This window comes from Laetiporus sulphureus (genome assembly GCF_001632365.1).
Source record: "Laetiporus sulphureus 93-53 unplaced genomic scaffold LAESUscaffold_98, whole genome shotgun sequence".
Taxonomy (NCBI): Eukaryota; Fungi; Basidiomycota; class Agaricomycetes; order Polyporales; family Laetiporaceae; genus Laetiporus; species Laetiporus sulphureus.
Window position 1 is genome coordinate 40,787 of NW_024468607.1, and position 20,234 is coordinate 61,020.

Genomic DNA, 20,234 nt, shown 5'->3' on the forward strand with positions numbered 1-20,234 from the left:
ATTGATCAATGCATTGACTTGGTTTTTGTTGAGTGCAGCATTTAGAGCAATCTCAGCAAACTCAAAGTCTGTGCGCATTCGAAATGGTCGCCAAGATTTCTCAGATTGCGGTGGAGGAGCCTGACTAGCTTCGTCTCATCCACATTCCTCAAATGACTGAATCCGCATCAGAGTTCTTGCACGAGGATGAAACACTGTCTTGATATTGTCAATACATGGCTCGAATATATCTTTATTTGACAGATCATATCAGCACACAATTGAGCTGCCAACTCCTGTAGTCCACAACTACTCACCTTCATCAGATATGTCAGGACCTGCATTCAAGTCATTGGTTGATGCACCGACAGGGCATTCAGCTGGCTCATGCAAGGGCATCTCACCACACGGTGGAGGTCCTTATGGCGATGGCATAAGACAATAATTTGAAGAATATAAGGCTAGCATCATTTACCGTCATAGTGGCCAGCTGCACCTTGAAGACTTGGTGCTTCTGAGACAACTGTCCGAGCAGCTGTAGACATAAGTCAGTTAAATTTACGGCCACATCGCCACCTTCTATGCAGTCAAGGACATTTGCATACCTAAACTCGCAATCCCCGCAAGACGACTCATAAATTCTCGTGCTGCACCTTGCAAGCCATCTGTCTCCACAACTGGAGTTTAATGATAATACCAGAATAAGCCGTGATTTAGAACCTGTATTCCAAGCACTTACTTCGTTCCGGGACCAGCTCTCACAACAGCTTCGCATCACGATCACAATCTCTGGCCTGTCTTAAACATTTTTGCTCATGGCTTGTGATCCCCTTTGCATTGAAAGTCTTGTGACACCTCTCGCATTGACATGTTTGTACAGAGGCACGGTGGCCTTCAGCCTGCAATCAGGTTGTGACCTGCTGTGAGGACATTGCAGAGTTGTACAAGATGTAAGCTCCAGAAAAGGTAAGAGAGCTCAAGATACAAAAGCGAGCAAGACTTGTGAAGCACTTGTAAGACGTCGGGTGGCAAGACGCGGCAATGACACAAGAGGGCGCGCCTTGAAGGAATTGCAACGTGATCGCGTCATGTTACGATTCAAGGTCCGATATGGTAAGTAAATGACTCTAATTGGAATATCATTTTAACAAAATAGTTTATCTTGTAATGCAATTGCAACCGGAATTGCAAACTCGCGGAATTGCAATGTACGTAGGAAATTTCTGACATAGACGATGCAGTTGGTGGTTGCGGTTCAAAATCCATGAAGGCTATGTGGGTGGGCGGTGCGGTTTTCGAGTTCGTGCATGCCGAATATACTACATAGTCGTTCCCCGCTTGTCGTTATCACGGCCATCCGTCGGTTGTGCCCCAATTGATGTCGGTGATCGACCAATCTACGATACCTGAGGCCTGGACGTCGGACATCCTTGACACTCGAAAGGCGACTAGCGCCGCCTCGTCTGGAGGACAAAAAAGCAGCCTGCTCGGTTGTTTAGAAATTTATAAGCGTATTTCAAGTGGCAAGCAGACCGTTATCTCTCAACTTCCTCTCGTTCGCGTGCGGCGTTGGAAATGTAATTGCAGTCCGTGATGACACCCATTCAAGCTTCATTGTGGTCTTCATCTCGGTGAAGACGCCCTGCATGAATTCGTGCCTCCTTCAGGTAGCTCTAGTAAAGCTCCAAAAGAAACGAAGATGAAGCTCGATATCGAGAGTGATCGACATCGGGTACTGAACGATCGAACGCGACGTCAACAACTTCCTTTTGAGAGAGGAGAATGAACGTTTGATGGCTGTGCATTCTGACCAATGGCAATATGCGTCGGAATGGACTGCGTTTGTCCTCCACCGGTCGATGTGGCCTCCTATCTGTTTGCTGCAGTCTCAGCTGTCATGGGTCTGCATGTGTGCCCTATTGTCAGCTCAATGGACGTGTCAGTACGGTGATGAGTACGAACCTCGGGTGTAATACGGTCTTTGCGAAGCATGCCTATGCTGATACGCGCTTTCATACATCTAGGAGGCTGACAGCGGGCTGACAAATGACTGAACAGAAGTCATTATAGAGGAAGGGCAGGTCATGACGGTCGTCCACGTCAGCCACCGCCTGGACCCTGGGCCTCTCCCTCGTTCGCTGTCGTAATTGTCCCGGCGAGTGTGTTTCGCGTTTCTTCACTCTCTGGTTTCCCATGCCATTGCAATTGAACTGGACGAACTGCTTCCTCGTCCCCGCCTTCAAGAGCATGAAGGGTGAGCGAGCTGAGCTGGCTTCGCGTCACATAATGCGAAGTCTGTACGAGGCTGTCTGGAAGGCTGGCGCTCGCGTGTAAATGCTCGTCAGCTAGCAAGTGCGTACGCGGTGAATCCGCTACTTGAACCTCCCTGAAGATAAGGCGGTGTTCTGAGCACTGCTGCCCGAGAACCACCTCAAAGGCAGAATCTCACCAGCGATCTAACATTCTACGAGACCATGCTGCAATATTCACAGTGGACTTACCAAAACAGACGCTTGGCACGGTCTGGGAGTTGAATAGCTCAAAGCCGAACGATTCTGAGCAGGAATGCAAGAACGGCCGGTGCTACACGAGAGCAACTAACCCATCCACTGATACGGATGTGAATCCTTTTGCCGCCATGCTGATGGGAAGCAAGTCAAAGTTGACTCACCGCTGGAGCTGTTCTGGCTTTGAAGAACAAAGCGCGATCATAATCAGGCTGCGTTCTGCGCGTGTGGTTGCCTGAAGATGCGCGCTTCACGGTTACCAAAACGGCAGCCGTATGTGTTGGAAACTGGTGTAAATGGAGCCGTCATCATGGCCGATATATCCTTCGTGATCCGGACGTTTAGACGAAACACAATGGGCTCAAAGAACACCCAAAGCTGGCGAGCAAATGAAAAATCTAAGCATCTCATATTCCAACATCACGCGAATCGAGACGATCGCATACATGTGAGCATGCAGGCCAGCGTCCGATGTTTGTTATTAGCTGTGGCGTCTGTCGACAGACGGATATGCGATTCTTTATCAGGCGCAAACAGGCTAGCCTCACCTGCCCTGCACGGCTCGGACACAGGGGTCCACACGGGTACACCGCAGGCGCAGGAACGGGCATGGAACGCGCGCCACCTTGAGATGAAAGCGACACGAGCGCGGATTCGTGCCTTCCCTGTTTGCTAGTCCTATGAACCTATTGAGAAGGCGCGCATGTAGCCAGCTTGTTCATGGTGTGCACAGGATGGGGGACGCACGTTGTAATGATGCGGACACAATATCCTATGCCGCGATCGCGCGGAGCCTAGATGTATCGCGTTCACGGGGATCCGCATAGCATGCGGAAGGGGAGGCTGCGACGACGACTTGTGCAAAATCAAAAGAAACGCACTTAGGCTACTCGGCTCTGCTTCGCCCTCCACACCCATTTTTTGAGAACTATCGAGCTTGAGCCTAGAGGGTGCTCAAGTGCTCAGATTCGTCCCGAAGGCGCCGATCAGACAGCGTGATGAGCCATCCGAGTCAGTATGAGGCAATGAGACAGCCGTAGAGATCTCATTGGCAGCAGACTGTCGACTGACATGACGCGAGCTGTGACGCGTCTGATATCAAAATAGCACAGAATGATTCTCTGCGATCTCGGCTGGGGGATGCAAAGCCTGGAGGCTCTTCAGAATTGTGACGCCGTCATCGGAGATGATAAGCTTGCCTTTGGAAGTTTGGATCTTGCAGACAGAATCGTTCCACTTTTTCATGGCTAATCAATTAGATGTACCATACCATTTTGTCCGTTCTTTTTGCCCCACTTGAAGTGAACTGGAGATGGCGTCACTGATTGCTTAAAAGCAGCACGCTACAGTTCAGGAGGCATCTCGTAAGTGGCCAGAACGAGATGGTCACCTTTCGAAGTAGTCATATTGGACAATCGAACGTCACTTCCGGAGTAGGTGCTATGAGAATGTGGTAACAGTTCAAGCTCAAGTTCAAGAGAGTGAATAGGCAGTAGTACCTTGTTCTGAAGTGCAGTGTTGCCAGAAAAAGGCCGCGACAATATCGGGAAGACTGGAGCAGAAGGAGGTACTGCTGATGCTATGCCTTCAAAGCCAGATGTATGTACAACGACTACCGGGATCGCCGTCGTTGCAAACAGGAATCAGTGCTCACGCGGCGCTCAGCCACAGCGATACGTGACAAGTGACACGCTTGACATCACGTCCACGGTGAACTGTCACGTTCCTCCACGTTCAGATGTTCTTCCTCCGACTCGGAGTATTCTTGATTTATATTCTGCAAATCACGGTCCATACGAATGCAATCAATTCAATAACTGCTGGTGCGTGCCACCTTGACGACCTTCGAAGAGCACCATGATCCCAGTTGTGCGTCCCTTATCTGCGCAAATGTCGATCGCAGCTTTGCAACTAGATGGCTGCGACGATATACCGACGTTCGGAGCTTGCATTGTATGAGATGGTAAGCCTGCTTCTCTTTCTACTCATGGTGGCCTACAGAATGAGGGCATACAACCCGGCCAAGCTTCGCGCAAATTCGATGATGCTCCAACTAGCCCTGACATCGATGTTTTTCTTAGCACTCAGGTCCAATAATGCTGATCCTTGGTCCGAGTTGCTGTCAATGTCTGAAATAGAAGGGCATGCATGCGACATCCGACCACATTGACGTGATCGCATGATCATAACCCAAAAGGTGTGATATATCCGCGGGTGGCATGATTGATTTCGAGAGATAGATGCGGTTTCCAGGTGTCCGCGACTGGAATTTTCGGGGATGAAAGCAGAATGATTCAAACGCGGATGTTTCGAGACGACAACACATCCGCACACAGGTTTCTGTCGCACAAATTGCGCAGGGCCTGATCTTTGCGACCTGGCCATATATGATGATATCCGAGCAGTCATTCTCAGAACGGTGAATGTAAATTTTCAGGCACGCGGCCAAGGACACCACGGCGCTGGCTGTTGTCTCACCGGGTGTCCCCCTCGCCCGGCGTCACATAAAAATGGTCCGTACGGATGATGCCTGTGCCTCCAGGTGGCCAGGGCTTGAAATTCCCGGGATGGAAGCAGAACGACCCAGCGGATGTTACGAGACGATGGCACATCCGTACACACGTTTCTGTCGTATAAACTACACGGGGTCGGATGTTTACGGCCCGGCCATCTATGGTCAGACCCGAGCAGTCATTCTCAGGACGCGACGAGTGAGAGGTGATTATCAAAGCCTATTCGCTTACGCTTAGTTTGGAAAACTGACCGTTAATTTGAAAGGGCGAAGCATCGTGCTCTCTTCCAGTTGGCCGGCGTCTGTGTTTGTCCATGTGCTGTGATTGTAATGTTACGATGAACGCTACAACAGATCGACGATATGGTGGTCTACGGGGAGCACAATCCTGACGACGGTCAACAGGCCGTCTCGGACTGATATCCATGCCAAGCACTCGTGGTGGATTGTAAGGCGCGCCGGACACGGACAGCAGCACATCCGGCGGACATTCAAAAAGCCGAAGGTGCACACCTTTACAAACACATTGCGAGCAACGAGATTACGGCAGACTTGATCATGGTGTCCTTTAACTGCAACATGGATAGTATAAGAGTTACTGCCGTGCATGGAGTTCAGTCAGATCCCCGAACCTCTTACAGAGACTTCAGCATCCACAGTACGTTGTAATTCTGCTGTATCACATCCAGCTGATGATTCCCTATGCAGCCCACTATAAATTGATCTCAAGATGATGCCATTCTGCCAGTGGAATGGATGCGGCATTCTCCTCCAGGACAACGCTGCGGGCGGTTGTACCCGCCACCTTAAGGACTTCCACTTGCAGCCTTGGAACGGTACCATGACAGCAAGGTGCCTCTGGCTCGTCCATCGCCCGGCCCCTCCTCCTGGCATCCCGCCTCCGCCGCACCACAACTTCTGCTATAGGCAGATCAAGTACGCCAATTTCGGGAAGCACATTGCTTCCGTGCACTTCCGGTCCACCGTGCGCTTCTGCCCGGATTGCCATGCCTCGTTCTCCAGACGTGATGCGCTCAGGAGACACGAGGCGTCGGGTGTTTGTCCCGGGCCAAACCAGGCTGGCGGTAAGCACATCTTTATTTGTTGCCGATGCAATTTGTTCCTGAGCTCGTCATGGTGCAAAGGTGTTCCCCAACAGTGAATGTTATGGTAACACAACTCCGTATCTCGCGTCCCCTTTGTGTTCTCTTCGCCGGCTAGTTGGGACCAGATTATTGCTGCTGGCCAGCACTCTGTGACCTTGTTCGAGCACGTTATTGCACAGTGCATGTTCACGTTCCATGTGCAGTATTTTAATGTCGACGTTGATCGTGAGTTATCTCCAGGTGACGGACAGTCTGAGGAACTCGAAGGTCATCGGGCGACAGTTGGCCGCATCCAATGCTCTATAATGCTCGATTTCCCCGATAACACAGAGTCCATGGCTAGCAACATTTCCACTTTCGCACTTGAAAGAAGTTCATCGAAGCATATTAGCCATTGCCAAGACGCCGATTCGTCAACTGAGAATGATCAGTAGCAGTATCTACGAACTTCTGGCAAGTATCGCACCGCGGACAGTCTCCACATTACTTTGTCAACTCTCTGTCAATTCGAGACGCAATACCTTCGAATTGTGAAGATGTAATTGGCCTGACTATACTATATATACTGTCGTTTATCCATCCCATTGGTCACAGGTCTCATCTGACAACCTCCTGTGACATGGGACCCGGCCCTGTGGCGCGCCAACTCCAGTATGCAGTGAACATCTCCATCCACACACTCGCTTTGGCATGCGCTCCCCCGCTAGAAGCAGCCGGACCGAACACCGTGCCCAGATCATGTCCGATCAAAGCAATATCGTCGGTGACGCTGGCTTACAAGGAGAGTGCCGAATAGAACCAATACTTGATGGTTGCTCGGAAGGACGCGTGTGGACCTCGTCGGTTAAACCGAGGGCTGGTAACCGCTGTTAACGAGAGTGCCGGCTAGCGTCCGATGTTTGTGTTAGACATGGCGTCTATCGACGGACAGATCCGCGGTATTCGTATTGGGCGTAAACGGGCTAGCCTCAAGTACATGTCCTGCAGGCCTCGGCAACGAGGATCTACAGGCGCATATCGCTTCCGCAGGCGCGCACGCGGGCGCGCTACATCAGACGAAAGCGACACTGAGCGCACTTTCGCCCTTCTCTGTCGACTGAAAAGGCAACGTATATAGAGAGTGGGTAACGTACTTTCTGATGATGGGGACAACGTAGCTGCAGCGACGGCGACGGCGACGGCGACGCAAGGACGATGGTGAGGCTACTCGGCCATGCGTCAGCATCATCACGAAACTGGCCAGAAGCGACCACAGAAACTCACCCGAACATCGCATCCGGTGATACATATCGGCTATGGCCCGGAGTCGACATTAGGAATGACCCAATCTATCCCCCACATCTCTTCCGGTGACGACTGTGGAAGAGAGTTGGGTGGAACCTGGACGTCAGACCCTCAGCCTCCACATCTTTCCCGGGTGAAGTTCAACCCCAACACGCAGTGACCGAGCCCGAAGGCGCCCATCCGACAGCGCCGTGAGCCAATGTGAGGCAATGAGACAGCCCTGGAAGCATCATGCTGACAGCAGACCGACGACTAACATCGTGGCGAGCCTAACATCACTGACGACGGCCGTCACCTCTCCCTATCTTCAGCTGACGGCACGCACCCAGGACGCCGCCCAGCAAAGCCATGATCCGCGAGAAGTCTCGGAGGAACCGCGTCTCGTGGGAACAGTTAATTAACGGGTTGGGAGACGTGCAGATGGATCTGCTAGAAGTCGAGGGTCTGGAAATTTTCTAAGTTTGACAAATGTGTGTTACGATTGGCCGCGCGCGAGCAGTTCTTCTTATGTGATATTGTACGCCAGCGCAATTCTCATCCATCCAAGTGCTGTGAAAGGAGTCCCGCTCACTCGGCCCCCGCCCCTGCCGCATGCGCCACCTCTCTTTCCACCGCCGCAAATGCGGCCACGACCACAAGCGGTATCTCTTCAGGGACCGCTCCTCCCCTCCTGACATAGCAACAAGGCGGGTGGGGGTCGGGGGGTCTCAGCCAGAGCCAGGGCCTGAGGATGACGAGTGTGATGGGATGCGGCAAATCTACTGCGTGCCGGCGATAACTAAGAGCGACGGATGCGAGACACGACGAGGTGTTTGATGGGCCTTACTGCACAAAAGGCTGTGTTCTTGTGCTGGTGAGCCCACAATCTGAGAGAATATGCGATACTTTGCGATATTTACTGATATAACCGACAATTACCGGTGAATAGCGATATTATCCATGAATTGTGGTGATCACCGGTGATTTCAATATGTATCAACTTGCATAATGTTGCGTCTCACCGGGTATCACCCTCATTATTGTGTACAGGTTGTTCCTTGCTCACTGGTAATTCCCAGCGTCGGACCAATGTGTTGCCTTCTGCGATACTTGGTGATATCTGCTCATATCACTGACAAGCATCAGTGAATAGTAATATAATTCAAAAATTCTTCATGAATTGCGGTGGTCACCGATGATTTCCATATATAACAACTTGCGCAAAGTTTTGTCCAGTAAGGACCGTCAAAGTAGGAGGCTGTCCGGCCGCGACTGGCGCTCGCATGGACGGGACGCTCGTCAGCTGACGAAGGCGTACGCGGTGAAATCCGAAGATAAAGCGAACGCCTGACGGTATATTGATAGCGTGGGTGCTGCGCCTGCCTGTACCTGAACGATAATCTCAATATTTCACTGACTCCGTCGCTCCAACGAATACTACCACTCCTTGCACGATGCTTCAAGTTGTCTCATCCTTTGGGAGCAAGCGAGCGGCCTATGTTGAATCATGCATCTTCCGATGTCAAAGAGCACAGCAGGCTCTTCTTCCGCACTCTACTCTCCGTCGTGCTGGAATGAGGCAGTTTCTTGGTGGAGCAACTATGGCGAGAGCGTCGAGCCCACCTTCGACCAATACAATGCGTATAATCCATGGCGGAAGTTTAATGCAGCGGTCGGATACAGCGTTCAGGTGACACATCGGCACGCACCGGATGGTCATGACCATGTCGTTCTGTCTGGGCAGTTCACGACCTGTCTTATTCTTTGTTGTCTTACGGTTGAAATAAAATGCGAGTCAAATCGTCACTACGAGTGAAAGAGCCTTCGATAAGAGTTATAAAATTCACCTATTGATGACATAGTAGACTTAACAGCGAGCCTGACAATACGGAATCAAGCAATGATATCAAACCTTCACCGTCCCAGAAATGTAAAACTTCGACATGGAGACCAGAACGGCCGTAGACGATTCAGACCAGTCGGGTAATCGATGCATGAGGGGAAGACGGCTGAGGTTATGCCGTACTGCCCACTTATAATTGACAATGAATTCATGAGCAACTCTGGCCCGCGCCCACAGAAGGCATGGACCCATTTGTGACTACGTTTCTCTGTTAGGTCCAACGAAGAACCGATGCAGTATGCTGAGATTCGGACGTAGAGCAAAATGGCAGAATCCCAAACTGGATTTACGAAGTAGACTCAATGATGAGTATTGGGACCATGTTTCCGTTTGAGTAAATGAAAGTATGCTCACGTCAGCCTATATCGGCCCAGGACAAATGCCTGCATGTTCGTGCCTCCTCAGTGCATCAGGTCTGGAGAAACACGTGCCGCAAACCAGGCAAATGGGCGAAGTGGAGCGGACGTGCACGAAAGCAACGTGCTTCCCAAAATTGGCGTACTTTATCTTCCTGTTGCAAACGGTGTGGTGCAGCTGAAGAGGGACGCCAGGTGGAGGGTCCGGGCGACGGACAATCCACTGGCATCTTCCAGTCATGGCGGGGCCGAGGGGTTGCAAATGAAATTGTTTGAGGTGACGGGTGCAACCAGTAGCGATGGTGTCATCTAGTAAAATCCCACATCCATCCCACTGGCAAACCTGTTGGCTCATGTTACATAGCTTCTAACGACCGAAGCCGAGATACGTACCGCACCGGTCTGACTCCCTGCGTTCGAGGAATACGGTACAGATGTAGGCAAAGTTAATACCGAGACGATTACTGTTGCCCCAGGGAGAAATATAATGCAGTGATTGTTCAGATGGATAGACCAGCGAATATCCGTAAGCCCACGAAGAAGAACCACGAATGAAGTCACTAACCGCTGTCAGTTTCCTTGTCTCGTCGATCGGGTTCGACAGTCTTCTCGTTCAGACTTTCCGAATACTCGGTTGTTCCTGCGACGGTTGTTGTCGGGGAAGTAATAACAGACATCACATGGTCGAACGTGCCAACTACTCAAGCGAAAAATGCCATTAGCTTTGTGAAGACATGCCTACATGAACACATACCACCGAGCGAATCCGTTTGTATATTTGGTCTAAGAGCGTTCAATAGCTCGACCAGATCGCCAGGAAATTCTTCGCCCTATTCGGATATCAGCTTTTCTTGCTTGTGGAATGCGCAAGAGCAGACGTCACCGATGCGTACCATCGAGATGATTTCAGTGTCTTCATCGCATGCTACAGCCCATTCGGCATCCGAATGCTAATCGCATAGTTAGTGGTAACAATGTCGACGGGCTCTAACATGAGCGGTGGACAATGGACTGCTCACCTCGAGAATATAATCCAGCAATATGTCATCGGGATCGTATGGCTGTCGAAGCGGTCAGCATTGTCTAGCGGTCGGTTCTGTGTAGAAGCACCTTGCAGCCACTGGGAACCTTCCGAATCACGGAATCCTCTGCGGGCTCGTTCACATAGCGGGGACTTCCCGATGTCAGCGATTCCGCATTGTTGACATCGTCGAGATCCAGAGTATCTGGCCCGACAGCAGCAGCAGCCTCTACAGGAGAGAATGCGCGCTGTTTCACTTGAAAATAGTGAAGGAAGACACATTGATCCTTCCTAGGTGGGTCTTGGCTGTAATTGATGGTAGTGGATAGCGATGTTCCATTGTGTCGCCTCGTAGGCTGCCGTCGTTCTTTGTCGTCGGCAACCTCCGCGGTTGGAACGCGAGAACGGCTTCGTCCAGATCTATGATAAATTGTAACGTCTCGTCGGTCTGGCAACCGACCCAAGGCAGTCGCCTGCAAATCAGAATTTGCAGTAAAATCAATCTCAACGAGCCATTCGCCACCCGCGTACGATGTTAATGCCCATTCCGTCGTTTTAGACCAACCGGAGACAAAGATTATGTCTTCCACTTTCAGGTCGATGTCGCATTCGTCCCGGATGAACGAACGCCAGTGCCCGATATTTCGTGCCACATATCGAGGAAGCGAAGCAGATCGAGCGAGCTTCTGTCGGTCGGCAGGTTCTCTCAAAATAAGCAATGCGCCTTTATCGCGTTGACATTCAAGCTTGAAGGTCCCACCAAGTCCATCTCTCAATATCAAGAGACTAATATCAGCACCAACAGCCCACAATCCTGCTCCAATGGATGTCACTTACGCCATGACTGATGCATCGCGCTCAGTTTCCCTAACGCCGCTGCTATGCAGTATCCCCACAGGGATCGCATCCGCGTTGGTCGTCACGGCACCCAGTGGAATAGGATATTGCTCCAAGTCATCTGGTACGCGGCAGCGATTGTTTTTTGGGCCATCTGCAGGACGAGTGGCATTGAAGAGACGGTGAAAGGCGCCATCTTCGAAGAATCCCACATCTCCTATCAGGACTTCGCCAAAGATGGTGGGCTCAGGTCTATAGAGAGGATACCCATGCCCGCACGGAGACAGCTCTTCAACGTAGATTTCGTGTGGTAGGGTAGCGTTAGGCATGCTATGAGGCATGTGTGGTTTTATCCAACGGGGCCCGATGCGGTGAAGAGAACTGGTCCTTTATCGTGCGCGGTTTCTGAGCACTTCGACGATGTTCTGGCAGCGACGTTCGTCCGACATAGTTCCGCTGGCACATATCATGTGGCTAAACGTTCGTTTCCACATTGAAAATGAGGCGAAGATAAAGGGAGGCGCCTTGCGTAAGTGTCTCATCGTGCATGTTTGGCGCGAGTTTTGACGCACGCAGCACGCACCAACTAGACACTGACCCTCTCGAATGTCATCGATGGACCTAGATGAAATCTCGAACCTGTCCTCTTACAAGAGGCGCACCACATTAGGAGCTCCATGTATGGTCTTCATTGTCTGCGTCGAGAATGTCTTCTGTGGATTCTCCGAACTGTCGGCATGTTCCCTCAGTGATCCTTCTATGATTAACAGTAACGAGACGTCTGGCAGGGAACTGCACGTCGTTCTAGGGGTCTCTATGCCGAAGACTGGCTGGTCATCTTGAAACTCTTATAGCACATTTGATCCATGGAAGAACGATCGAGCCCAGCGCACATCACGTCGAAGGCACCAGACGTGCCGGACGAGTGTCGCTGGGCCCTTTGCACTGTCCATTCTTTGCCAATGGGAGGGACACCATACAGCACAGACCGTGCCACTCTGAGGCCCTGCCTATGATGTGTAAGGTAACATCCAGCACACCAAGGAAGCGAGAGCGTACGCAGGTCATCGAACACACGTTGCAAGCCGGCAGATCGGGAAGATTAAACCTTTTTGGTTCCGCAATGTGATGTACCCTTCATGTCACGGAATAATCCGACGAAGAAAAGGATACGGGATAGGCGACGAGCCCTCGAAAAGTGAGGCCATGAGGAGCGAGGGCCAGCGGTCCATGATCAAGTATCACCGCAAAATGAAATGCCATGCCAGCATGCTCTCGTCCCTGCCGCTTATCCCCAATCTTGACACCCGCTCGACAACAAGAAGCATGGAAAAATCGCGAGAAGCCAACTCCGCAGTGATGCATCCAGAGCATCTTCCGACTCGGATGGAGCGCCACGGAGCCGAATAGTCCGCCTTTGCATGCTTCGCGAGCCGTGAACATTGTCCTGGAAACCCCCGTTTGTAACGTCCACATGCAAGGAACGTGCAGGACGAAAATCCAATCCGTGACAACTCACCGGAAACGCTCACACTGGGGAACGAATGGGACCGCCCTGGATAATCCATGCGTGCCATCGCAGGAGCAAGAGAAAGCATGCTCCGCGCTCGATCGTATACCCCGACGAGACAAAACGCGACAAAAGCGCGCTCTTGTCCCTTCCTATTTGCAGGTCGCTTATGCCCACTCGGGGGCGACGGCCTTGAGAAGGTGCACACCGAGTCGCATCGTGAGTCATTCGTGTGATATTGATGCGCAAATAGGAGGAAAGACGCACGTCGGGGCATGTCTGCCTGCCTGCGACCACATCAAGACTGCACAAAGGATACGTGTTCGCGCAGATTCGGGTACGCGTGTGGAAGGGCGGAAGTGCACGACGCGATATCGAGAGCAGCAGGTCCGGCCGCCTTGGCCACCGGGTTCTACGCCAGCCTCCACGATGATGCCTTACATTGCCGAGACAGCCGAGAAGCGGCACGCAAGACGCTAATAGGAGGAGACGAATACAATCAAACATTCTATGTTGGGACGAGACTGCGGCAACGCACTTAGTATCCCATTCATGTTACCGACATGAACGGTACTCGCTTCGCGTGCGCCGCACACCAGAGCCACCAATTCTACGCACGACCATCATGATCACAGATGCGAGCATGTATCGCAATAAAGCGTGACAAAGTGCGCTTCTCTCGCTGCCTCTTGGCATATCCTTTGCGCCCACTCGAGACAGACAGAGAGAAGAACTTGAGAAGACACACCGAGCTGGACTGTGAACGGTGCGAGTGAGATCGCCGTCAAGATCTTCTTGATGGACAGTCGGCGGAGGACAAGCGTAGGTACACGCGGCTGAAAGCACAGTCGCCGATGGGCCATACAAATTGCAAGGCAGTCACCGTGTAGATGTTCAATTGCTACAGCGACTCATCCTGGACTGACAGCAGTTGGCATAGTACGCAGAGACGAAGTAGGGCGTCAACGTAGCGCGCCGGCGCTTTCACCTTCGAGCTCAAGTGCAAGCTCCAGCTTCTCTTCAGCTCCCACCGACATCTTCTGCCGATGAGACTGACCTGGGTAACCACGATGGCTACTATCACTACACATGTTAATTCACCGCGAGTACTGGCTACTACGTCCATCACTTCCAAGTTCCGGCCTGCTGTCGTGATGCGACGTATCGACAACTGCGCTCGTCCATTCCTTCGATCCTGTACGGCGCGCTAGCCGGTCAATGTGTGTTCCGGAGGAAAGCGCCTCTGGCTGGGCTCATGTCATCTGGCTGACAAGAACATCTCACTGTGGCCACACGGGCCATACGCGCATGCTGCCTCTGTTCTGTCGACTACGCCTCGTACGGTCAAACGGTATTGTATCTTGCAAAACATTTGCAATCCATGAATCTCCTTCCGCTCCCACTGAAGGATGCATCCTCAAGCTCGTCGAGACTGTTGGAAGTAGCCGACCGACGGCACTTTCGGTAGAACGCGCTCAACGTGTCGGGAGGGACGAGCGCCAAGCGACGGCTGAAACGCGTCGCAGGCGGTACCTGGAAACGGAGCGGGCGAGTACGGAAGGGTGGAAAAGACATATAAGTACGCACCTGTAGTACCATAGGCCCCAGTCGTTTGTGGCCTCACCAGCCTCTCACTCCCTTGCACCCATGAGACGGGAAGGTGCCGGCTGGCTAACACCCTTGCTGCACCAGAGAGATGACTATACAGCAGATCAGCTTTCGGCAGCGACTGTGAATGAGTAGATAGATTTGGCTTGATCAGTGACGCTGCAGGAGCACGGCGATGTGCGTTCTTCCTTGTAATTCCTTTTGGATGTCAAAACAAATTTGTTTAACGGACAAGAAGAAGAGTCACGGAGGATCAACGTCAACGCTGGGCCGAGGCGCGACTATGATGATGGGATTCAGAGTGCGGCTCCATTCGCATTCACCACACCGTGCATCAGCCCCCCTGCCCCCCTCTCTTCTCACCGACACTAATTCAGCTTCTTCGCTATGCACGCTCCTCACTTTCGTACGTACGCCGAATATGCAGTTCTTTGACGATAGGGATGACGGTTTAGGTGCTTGTTCGGAGATGCGCCAGCGGATCACAGACAGCAAGCATGTCATTCGCCCGCCGTATCCTCTCTGTCAGTCTTTAGGTGGTGTGTGGGCCCGAGAAGACGCGTACTCGCCGCCCAGCCATCCTTCTTCTGGTCTTTCTCGAACTATCATTTATCTCAAGCGATGCACATCATGCCGACAGGTTCATCCATTCTCGAACATGCAAGGATGCTTGCCGAACGTGACCGATCCACATGTGAGGACGCATCCTGTGCATTCGCGGGGGAGAGGGGGTTAACAGTATGTGCCAGCACACAAATATACCTACGGACAGCGAAGAGGCTGGTGGACGGCTTGACGTCCATCTGTATAAGTCGAGACATTCATGATAACGTACAAGCGCGAGGTCAGCCTCTTCGATGGTCGCCTCCTTGTCCGAGACGGTGTGTGTCATAGTTCTCATTCTATAGTCGCTCAAAACCTTTCAGGTCAATCTTTCTTCACGCCTGTAGCTTAGGATGCGCGAGTTTGCAGCTCGACAATAGCCCATCGTATGACGATTGCTCATTACGCGTGCTGAATGTCTTGTGTGCTTGATCGTGCAGATCCTGTGACTATGACATCACCCATGGATGAATCGAGTACGGATGAGTCGCCTTCAAGAGGACAGATGGGTGTTGTGAAGCCAGGAATGTCTGGCTCTCCGATTTATATTGAGATGCCGCTGAAGTAAGTGTGATACCGCAAGTTCCGATACAACCGTCCAACGTTACTAGATACTGATGTACAATGAAATCCACCATGATACGAGGGTCGCAACTGTCAAACGCGTACATATACAAATGAGCTAGAGACAGCAAAACTGTCCATAACACGATCATAAAAGTATTGGGACGAGCGGCCTAGGTAGCAATCGATAGCAACCCTTCGACACCATTCTTGAGGTCGCTCGGATATTATGATGCGATAATGATAGTCTCGTTCCCAACTTGCATAAAAGGCTCAGGGCCAGCCTACAAGAGAACGTCAACACCACCAACACCAACATGGAAAACCATCACTCACGCCAATAAGCGCCAAATGGGTCGCGCTCAGGGACGCTTCGCCTGCGGACATGCTCGCCGGGATCTGTACCGTGAAGTTTTGATACGGCGGCCACTCCGTCGAGTGGTACACAGGGTCGTACGGTCCTATGTACAGGATATCGCCGAGCTGCTGCGTCGTGTCGAACGATGCGCAGCCGTCGCTGTATCCCGCACATGACTTGAGACAGATCGCGAGGCCGACTTCTATTGACGGGGTTGCGGGGACCTAAGAGAAAGATAGTGAGCCAGGAACTAGACTATAGCGGCAGTAGAAGAAAAAAAGAATGTTTCGACGTACGGGCTGGGCTACGAGGACGGTGATGTTGCTGCCAGCACTGACAGTTGTCCCTGCCGCGGGATAGTCGACATAGATCCACTGAGCATGCACAGACGCGGCAAGAATGCCGAACAGAATGAGGGATTTGATGAAGGCGAACATTGTTCGAATAACTTCGAGTTATTTTCTCTTGGGTAAGCACAAAGCTAAGGCTCTTGCACTATGACGCTGCCAGAAAGTCTCCCTTTATACTGACCAAATTCCATCGTTATTTCAGGCTGCGCTGTTGCTACAAGGTACACGGCCCGACATCAACCCGCTGCGAAGCGTCTGGCTGCATAGCCACTCTCCAATACATGCGAGCGTAGATCGTCCGCGGCCTGTCTGATCAAACCCATTCGCGGTCTACTCTTCATCCAGCATGGAACAACGTAGTACCACCTGGTCCAGCACGAACGAGAAGACAACGAGCTTCTCGAGGTGAACCTTCTCCGCGTGATTTTCGCTGGTCGCGACCTCCTTGGCCAACGTCATCCGTATTAGCCCTCGGAAATAAGTTGCTGGTATCTGCATGGACATACCCCGCCATAAAGTTTCGCCGTCTGCTTTACATGGGACTCAAATGAGATCCGCCCTCATACAGCTTCGGATGACGTCAGCAAAAGCGGCCACGAAAGGCCAGAGCCAGCATCGTAGTTTTTGATGGGGATTAATGTCCGTGGTCCTGTAAAGGCAGCGGCATCAGTACTCCAAGACGAAGAGGCCGTGAGGTGCAGACGCCGACCTCGTTCTCAGTATCTATCGTGCACGAGATTACGAGGGACGACGCGACGCGTTGACGCACGTTCTCATTCGTTGCAGCAGTAGTCCATCGTGACACTACCGTCTATCTCCTTACCAGCACCCCTGATCCGATTCCAGTGGCCGACCTCGGGGCGCACGCGGACATAGATTTGCAGCAGTGGGAAGAAAATAGCGTGATTAAATGCCTGAGCGAGGGATATGTAAACGATGATTAAGCAGAAAGGAAGATAGAATGACAACCACAAAGCCGCAAGTACGGACCATATGTACAGGCGAAGGGAATGGATGTCTGCTCGGTGGTCAGTCATATAGGATGCCCGAGAGGAGCACGCGAAATACTAGTTTCATCCACGGACAAGAAGAGTTGCATCATCTACTTCGTTCAAGGAGCCTTACATGGCCCCGCTCGTTCGTGCTCCCACGCTTTCTTTTCCGAGTCACAGACCGCACAACAGCTCCGCGTGCACCATTGGTAGAGATTCCAGTGAAAGAGTCGCCGAACCTGGGTAAAGCAGCTGCTCAGTGCAACGTCGATCGATCGTGAATGCAGAAACTTGGAACTTAAGAGTCTCACCATGTAGCCCGTGCCTGCCGCTCAAGCAGGGCCTAGGTAATGAGTGTATGTACACACATGTACAGCCTTAAGGCCACAATCGATTAAAGGAAGTCCGTTCTTTGAGATATGAGCATGACAAGACGAGATGACATGTCCCGCCAAAAGTAGCTCCGTTGATGTCCTCATCCAATTACCATAGAACTTGATTCTGTGATGTCCGAACTGGGAGTATCGTTCGGCCATCAGAGGTCTGGGTTGGTTACATACCATGTAGACAAACTTATAGTTCTTTCACGAGTTGAACAGCTTGACCCCAATTGCCTAAGGCGGTCTGAAGGTCAATCCGTACCCAAAGGCTGTTTTTACCCCCAGCGATAGCTTGAAGGTGAAAGCGGATCGTGCCTTGCGCAATTTGCGCAACGTTCTGCGAGTTGTCGATTTGAATCTGAACGCCACTCTGCAGATTTCCACCAGGCTTCCCGATTGGTCGGTCAGGGCCGGTCCAAAACTTTTTTTTTTTTTTGAGTACAATTTATATACCGCCGAAGGCGGTCGTAGGTGTGGGTACAAAGTGGTGTCTACGGTGGACTGGGCGCACCCAGGATCGAATACAAAGCATGCACATCAGCACGATAGCAAAGAAACCCCTCATCCTGGGTCCCAGGGAACCAGCGAGGTCTTGGTAAAGGCATCCGTCTCCGTGAGGAACGCCGCGAGCTTTTGTCGGGCGTGCTTGGAGGCGAAGAGCCGCTTGAGTCGAATGGGACGTGCAGGGTTGCCAAGATGGTGGCGACTGTGGGTGTAGAGCGGGCAGTGAACGAGCAAGTGCTCGCGTGTCTGTAGGTTAGTGGTGCGGCACTGGCATTGTGTGGACTCTTCTGCCACAAAGCGATGGTAATAGCTGCCGACGTGGCCATGCCCCATGAGCAGCTGGACAAGTCGGCACTCGACATTACGAGGGTCTTCGTTCTTCTTGAAGTAACAATGCAAGGTCAACTTAGGCTCGATCGTGACTGCTGCACGGAATTCGGATGGATGTGCGTCTCGACGGAAGTCACGCCTCCACTTATGAAGGGCTCTTATGCGTGCAGATCCCTTCGCCCACACCAGTGAAGGTGGATGAGTAGCTGGGGAGGAAGCACCGTGCTTCGCCAGACGGTCAACGATTTCATTGCCCAGAAAGCCAGCATGACCAGGGATCCACACGATTTCAATGCGCAGATCCGGTCGGCTTTCGAGCATCTCGGTTATCTTCCTATAGAAGAGGATGGAATGCAGTTGGCAGTCGTGAGGGCGGAGATCGAGAATCGACTCCACCGCTGCGCGATTATCTGAAGCAAAGACCACACATTCTACGTGCGGCCTGGTACGAAGCAGACGTGAGACATTCTCCGCCGCCGCAGCGAGGGCGAACATCTCAGCGTCGAACACCTCGGACTGACGTCCAAGGCCCCAGGATCGCTCGAGCAGAAGAGTTCCGGCCAGAAACACGCACGCACCTGCGCCCGCTCTAGGGACCCGATTATGCTTGAGTCGCGACCCATCGGTGTATGCCCACATCCAGGAGGGGTGGGTGGCAAATTCGTCCAGCTTGGGCTGGAGCACTTCGTCGACGAAGGTTTTTGAAGCACCTTTGAGGGGTGCCGGGGCGAGGACGTGAATGTGATCGCCCCACTTGTGGTAGGACTCCCATGGAGCCGCGTAGTAGGGAATGACGGGGACGACGCCTGGAGTCGTTCGCCGCGCCAACTGGTGGATGATTGTTAACGGGCGCCTGGCCCGGGAGATGACGCGAATAGGGATCGGGTACGGCTCGGGGACCGCGGTGATGGGCCAAGGATGAGGCATCCTGGCGAGTACCTGTGAAGTTGAAGGGAGTGTGTGTAATCGGACGGCGGCACGGTCGCATATGCGATTCAGCTGCCATCGCATGGGTAGGATACTGCCCAGGTGGTGCATAGCATCCACGGGTGAAGTGCGGAAAGCCCCCAAGAACCAGCGTAAACACTTGTTCTGGGCGATTTGCAACGGTCGAATGAGCGTCGCTTGGCGGAAATCATGAAAATAGACCGGTGCTCCGAAGGTGAGCACGGACAGAATGTTGGAAAGATAAATGGTGCGAGCAGCCTTGACAGACATGCCGCGAATGGTGTTGGCCAGCATACGGAATGCTTGGACCCGGGAAATAGCACGCGTCGTCATAACACGCACATGGTGACGGAAGGTGAGGCGCGGGTCTAACCAGAACCCAAGCCACCGAGTGTATGGGCGAGCAGGCACAATGAATTCGTCCCGCTCACCAGGAAAGAGAGTGATCATCGGCAAACGTACACGGTGAAGAGGGAGGTGAGGAAAATGGATGCCCTCAGTTTTCGCAGCCCCCACGCGGAGACCGAGGAGGCCGAGGGTGTGGTTCACGACAGGGACAGCCCGGACAGCGAAGTCCGTGGACATGTCGAGTGTGAGACCCTC

At 52.3% G+C, this 20,234-nt stretch overlaps 9 protein-coding genes across 9 annotated transcripts; 3 read left to right on the forward strand and 6 right to left on the reverse strand.

Annotated features, from left to right (window-relative positions):
* Positions 1-2,429: 2,429 nt before the first annotated feature.
* LAESUDRAFT_578264 (uncharacterized protein) lies at positions 2,430-3,572 on the reverse strand. Its single transcript, XM_040903029.1, has 4 exons — positions 3,234-3,572; positions 2,933-3,172; positions 2,651-2,864; positions 2,430-2,588 (listed from the first exon to the last, which is right to left on the reverse strand). Exons 1-3 carry the CDS (start codon positions 3,402-3,404, stop codon positions 2,694-2,696), a joined length of 582 nt encoding a protein of 193 aa, XP_040757729.1. The 5' UTR covers positions 3,405-3,572; the 3' UTR covers positions 2,430-2,588; positions 2,651-2,693.
* Positions 3,573-5,515: 1,943 nt separating this feature from the next.
* Positions 5,516-6,421, forward strand: LAESUDRAFT_578296 (uncharacterized protein). Its single transcript, XM_040903030.1, has 3 exons — positions 5,516-5,656; positions 5,729-6,083; positions 6,144-6,421. The coding sequence occupies exons 1-3, from the start codon at positions 5,606-5,608 to the stop codon at positions 6,158-6,160; spliced, it is 423 nt and encodes a 140-aa protein (XP_040757730.1). The 5' UTR covers positions 5,516-5,605; the 3' UTR covers positions 6,161-6,421.
* A 684-nt stretch (positions 6,422-7,105) lies between these two features.
* Positions 7,106-7,495, reverse strand: LAESUDRAFT_578319 (uncharacterized protein). Its single transcript, XM_040903031.1, has one exon. It carries the CDS (start codon positions 7,390-7,392, stop codon positions 7,156-7,158), a length of 237 nt encoding a protein of 78 aa, XP_040757731.1. The 5' UTR covers positions 7,393-7,495; the 3' UTR covers positions 7,106-7,155.
* Positions 7,496-9,185: 1,690 nt separating this feature from the next.
* LAESUDRAFT_578341 (uncharacterized protein) lies at positions 9,186-9,995 on the reverse strand. The gene is made up of 2 exons (XM_040903032.1): positions 9,625-9,995; positions 9,186-9,550 (listed from the first exon to the last, which is right to left on the reverse strand). Exon 1 carries the CDS (start codon positions 9,979-9,981, stop codon positions 9,631-9,633), a length of 351 nt encoding a protein of 116 aa, XP_040757732.1. The 5' UTR covers positions 9,982-9,995; the 3' UTR covers positions 9,186-9,550; positions 9,625-9,630.
* A 191-nt stretch (positions 9,996-10,186) lies between these two features.
* LAESUDRAFT_765027 (uncharacterized protein) lies at positions 10,187-11,825 on the reverse strand (the record flags this gene model as incomplete). Its single annotated transcript, XM_040913556.1, has 6 exons — positions 10,187-10,323; positions 10,381-10,456; positions 10,520-10,576; positions 10,646-10,687; positions 10,737-11,418; positions 11,485-11,825. 6 exons carry the CDS (start codon positions 11,823-11,825, stop codon positions 10,187-10,189), a joined length of 1,335 nt encoding a protein of 444 aa, XP_040757733.1.
* A 2,199-nt stretch (positions 11,826-14,024) lies between these two features.
* LAESUDRAFT_578363 (uncharacterized protein) lies at positions 14,025-14,706 on the forward strand. Its single transcript, XM_040903033.1, has one exon. It carries the CDS (start codon positions 14,213-14,215, stop codon positions 14,585-14,587), a length of 375 nt encoding a protein of 124 aa, XP_040757734.1. The 5' UTR covers positions 14,025-14,212; the 3' UTR covers positions 14,588-14,706.
* Positions 14,707-14,866: 160 nt separating this feature from the next.
* LAESUDRAFT_732699 (uncharacterized protein) lies at positions 14,867-15,585 on the forward strand. Its single transcript, XM_040910287.1, has 2 exons — positions 14,867-15,296; positions 15,352-15,585. Exons 1-2 carry the CDS (start codon positions 14,886-14,888, stop codon positions 15,427-15,429), a joined length of 489 nt encoding a protein of 162 aa, XP_040757735.1. The 5' UTR covers positions 14,867-14,885; the 3' UTR covers positions 15,430-15,585.
* Positions 15,586-15,691: 106 nt separating this feature from the next.
* On the reverse strand, positions 15,692-16,597 carry LAESUDRAFT_688689 (uncharacterized protein). The gene is made up of 3 exons (XM_040906000.1): positions 16,424-16,597; positions 16,106-16,351; positions 15,692-16,053 (listed from the first exon to the last, which is right to left on the reverse strand). The coding sequence occupies exons 1-3, from the start codon at positions 16,562-16,564 to the stop codon at positions 15,997-15,999; spliced, it is 444 nt and encodes a 147-aa protein (XP_040757736.1). The 5' UTR covers positions 16,565-16,597; the 3' UTR covers positions 15,692-15,996.
* Positions 16,598-19,052: 2,455 nt separating this feature from the next.
* Positions 19,053-19,799, reverse strand: LAESUDRAFT_632853 (uncharacterized protein; the record flags this gene model as incomplete). The annotated part of the gene is made up of 2 exons (XM_040903418.1): positions 19,053-19,272; positions 19,573-19,799. Coding segments are annotated over 2 exons (447 nt in total), but the record flags the coding sequence as incomplete, so codon positions are not given.
* Between the last annotated feature and the right edge of the window lie 435 nt (positions 19,800-20,234).

Bases quoted from the DNA above. Each gene is read 5' to 3' on its own strand.
- LAESUDRAFT_578264 (XM_040903029.1), bottom strand. From the start codon at position 3,404: ATGGGTGTGGAGGGCGAAGCAGAGCCGAGTAGCCTAAGTGCGTTTCTT. The intron at 3,173-3,233 runs GTGCGTCCCCCA...CCTTCTCAATAG, and splicing joins TGTGTCCGCATCATTACAAC to GTTCATAGGACTAGCAAACA. The intron at 2,865-2,932 runs GTATGCGATCGT...TTTGCTCGCCAG, and splicing joins GCTGGCCTGCATGCTCACAT to CTTTGGGTGTTCTTTGAGCC.
- LAESUDRAFT_578296 (XM_040903030.1), top strand. From the start codon at position 5,606: ATGGAGTTCAGTCAGATCCCCGAACCTCTTACAGAGACTTCAGCATCC. The intron at 5,657-5,728 runs GTACGTTGTAAT...ATTGATCTCAAG, and splicing joins CAGAGACTTCAGCATCCACA to ATGATGCCATTCTGCCAGTG.
- LAESUDRAFT_578319 (XM_040903031.1), bottom strand. From the start codon at position 7,392: ATGTATCACCGGATGCGATGTTCGGGTGAGTTTCTGTGGTCGCTTCTG.
- LAESUDRAFT_578341 (XM_040903032.1), bottom strand. From the start codon at position 9,981: ATGAGCCAACAGGTTTGCCAGTGGGATGGATGTGGGATTTTACTAGAT.
- LAESUDRAFT_578363 (XM_040903033.1), top strand. From the start codon at position 14,213: ATGTGTGTTCCGGAGGAAAGCGCCTCTGGCTGGGCTCATGTCATCTGG.
- LAESUDRAFT_732699 (XM_040910287.1), top strand. From the start codon at position 14,886: ATGATGATGGGATTCAGAGTGCGGCTCCATTCGCATTCACCACACCGT. The intron at 15,297-15,351 runs GTGAGGACGCAT...AGTATGTGCCAG, and splicing joins CGAACGTGACCGATCCACAT to CACACAAATATACCTACGGA.
- LAESUDRAFT_688689 (XM_040906000.1), bottom strand. From the start codon at position 16,564: ATGTTCGCCTTCATCAAATCCCTCATTCTGTTCGGCATTCTTGCCGCG. The intron at 16,352-16,423 runs GTACGTCGAAAC...TCTTTCTCTTAG, and splicing joins CCGTCCTCGTAGCCCAGCCC to GTCCCCGCAACCCCGTCAAT. The intron at 16,054-16,105 runs GTGAGTGATGGT...GTTCTCTTGTAG, and splicing joins CCCATTTGGCGCTTATTGGC to GCTGGCCCTGAGCCTTTTAT.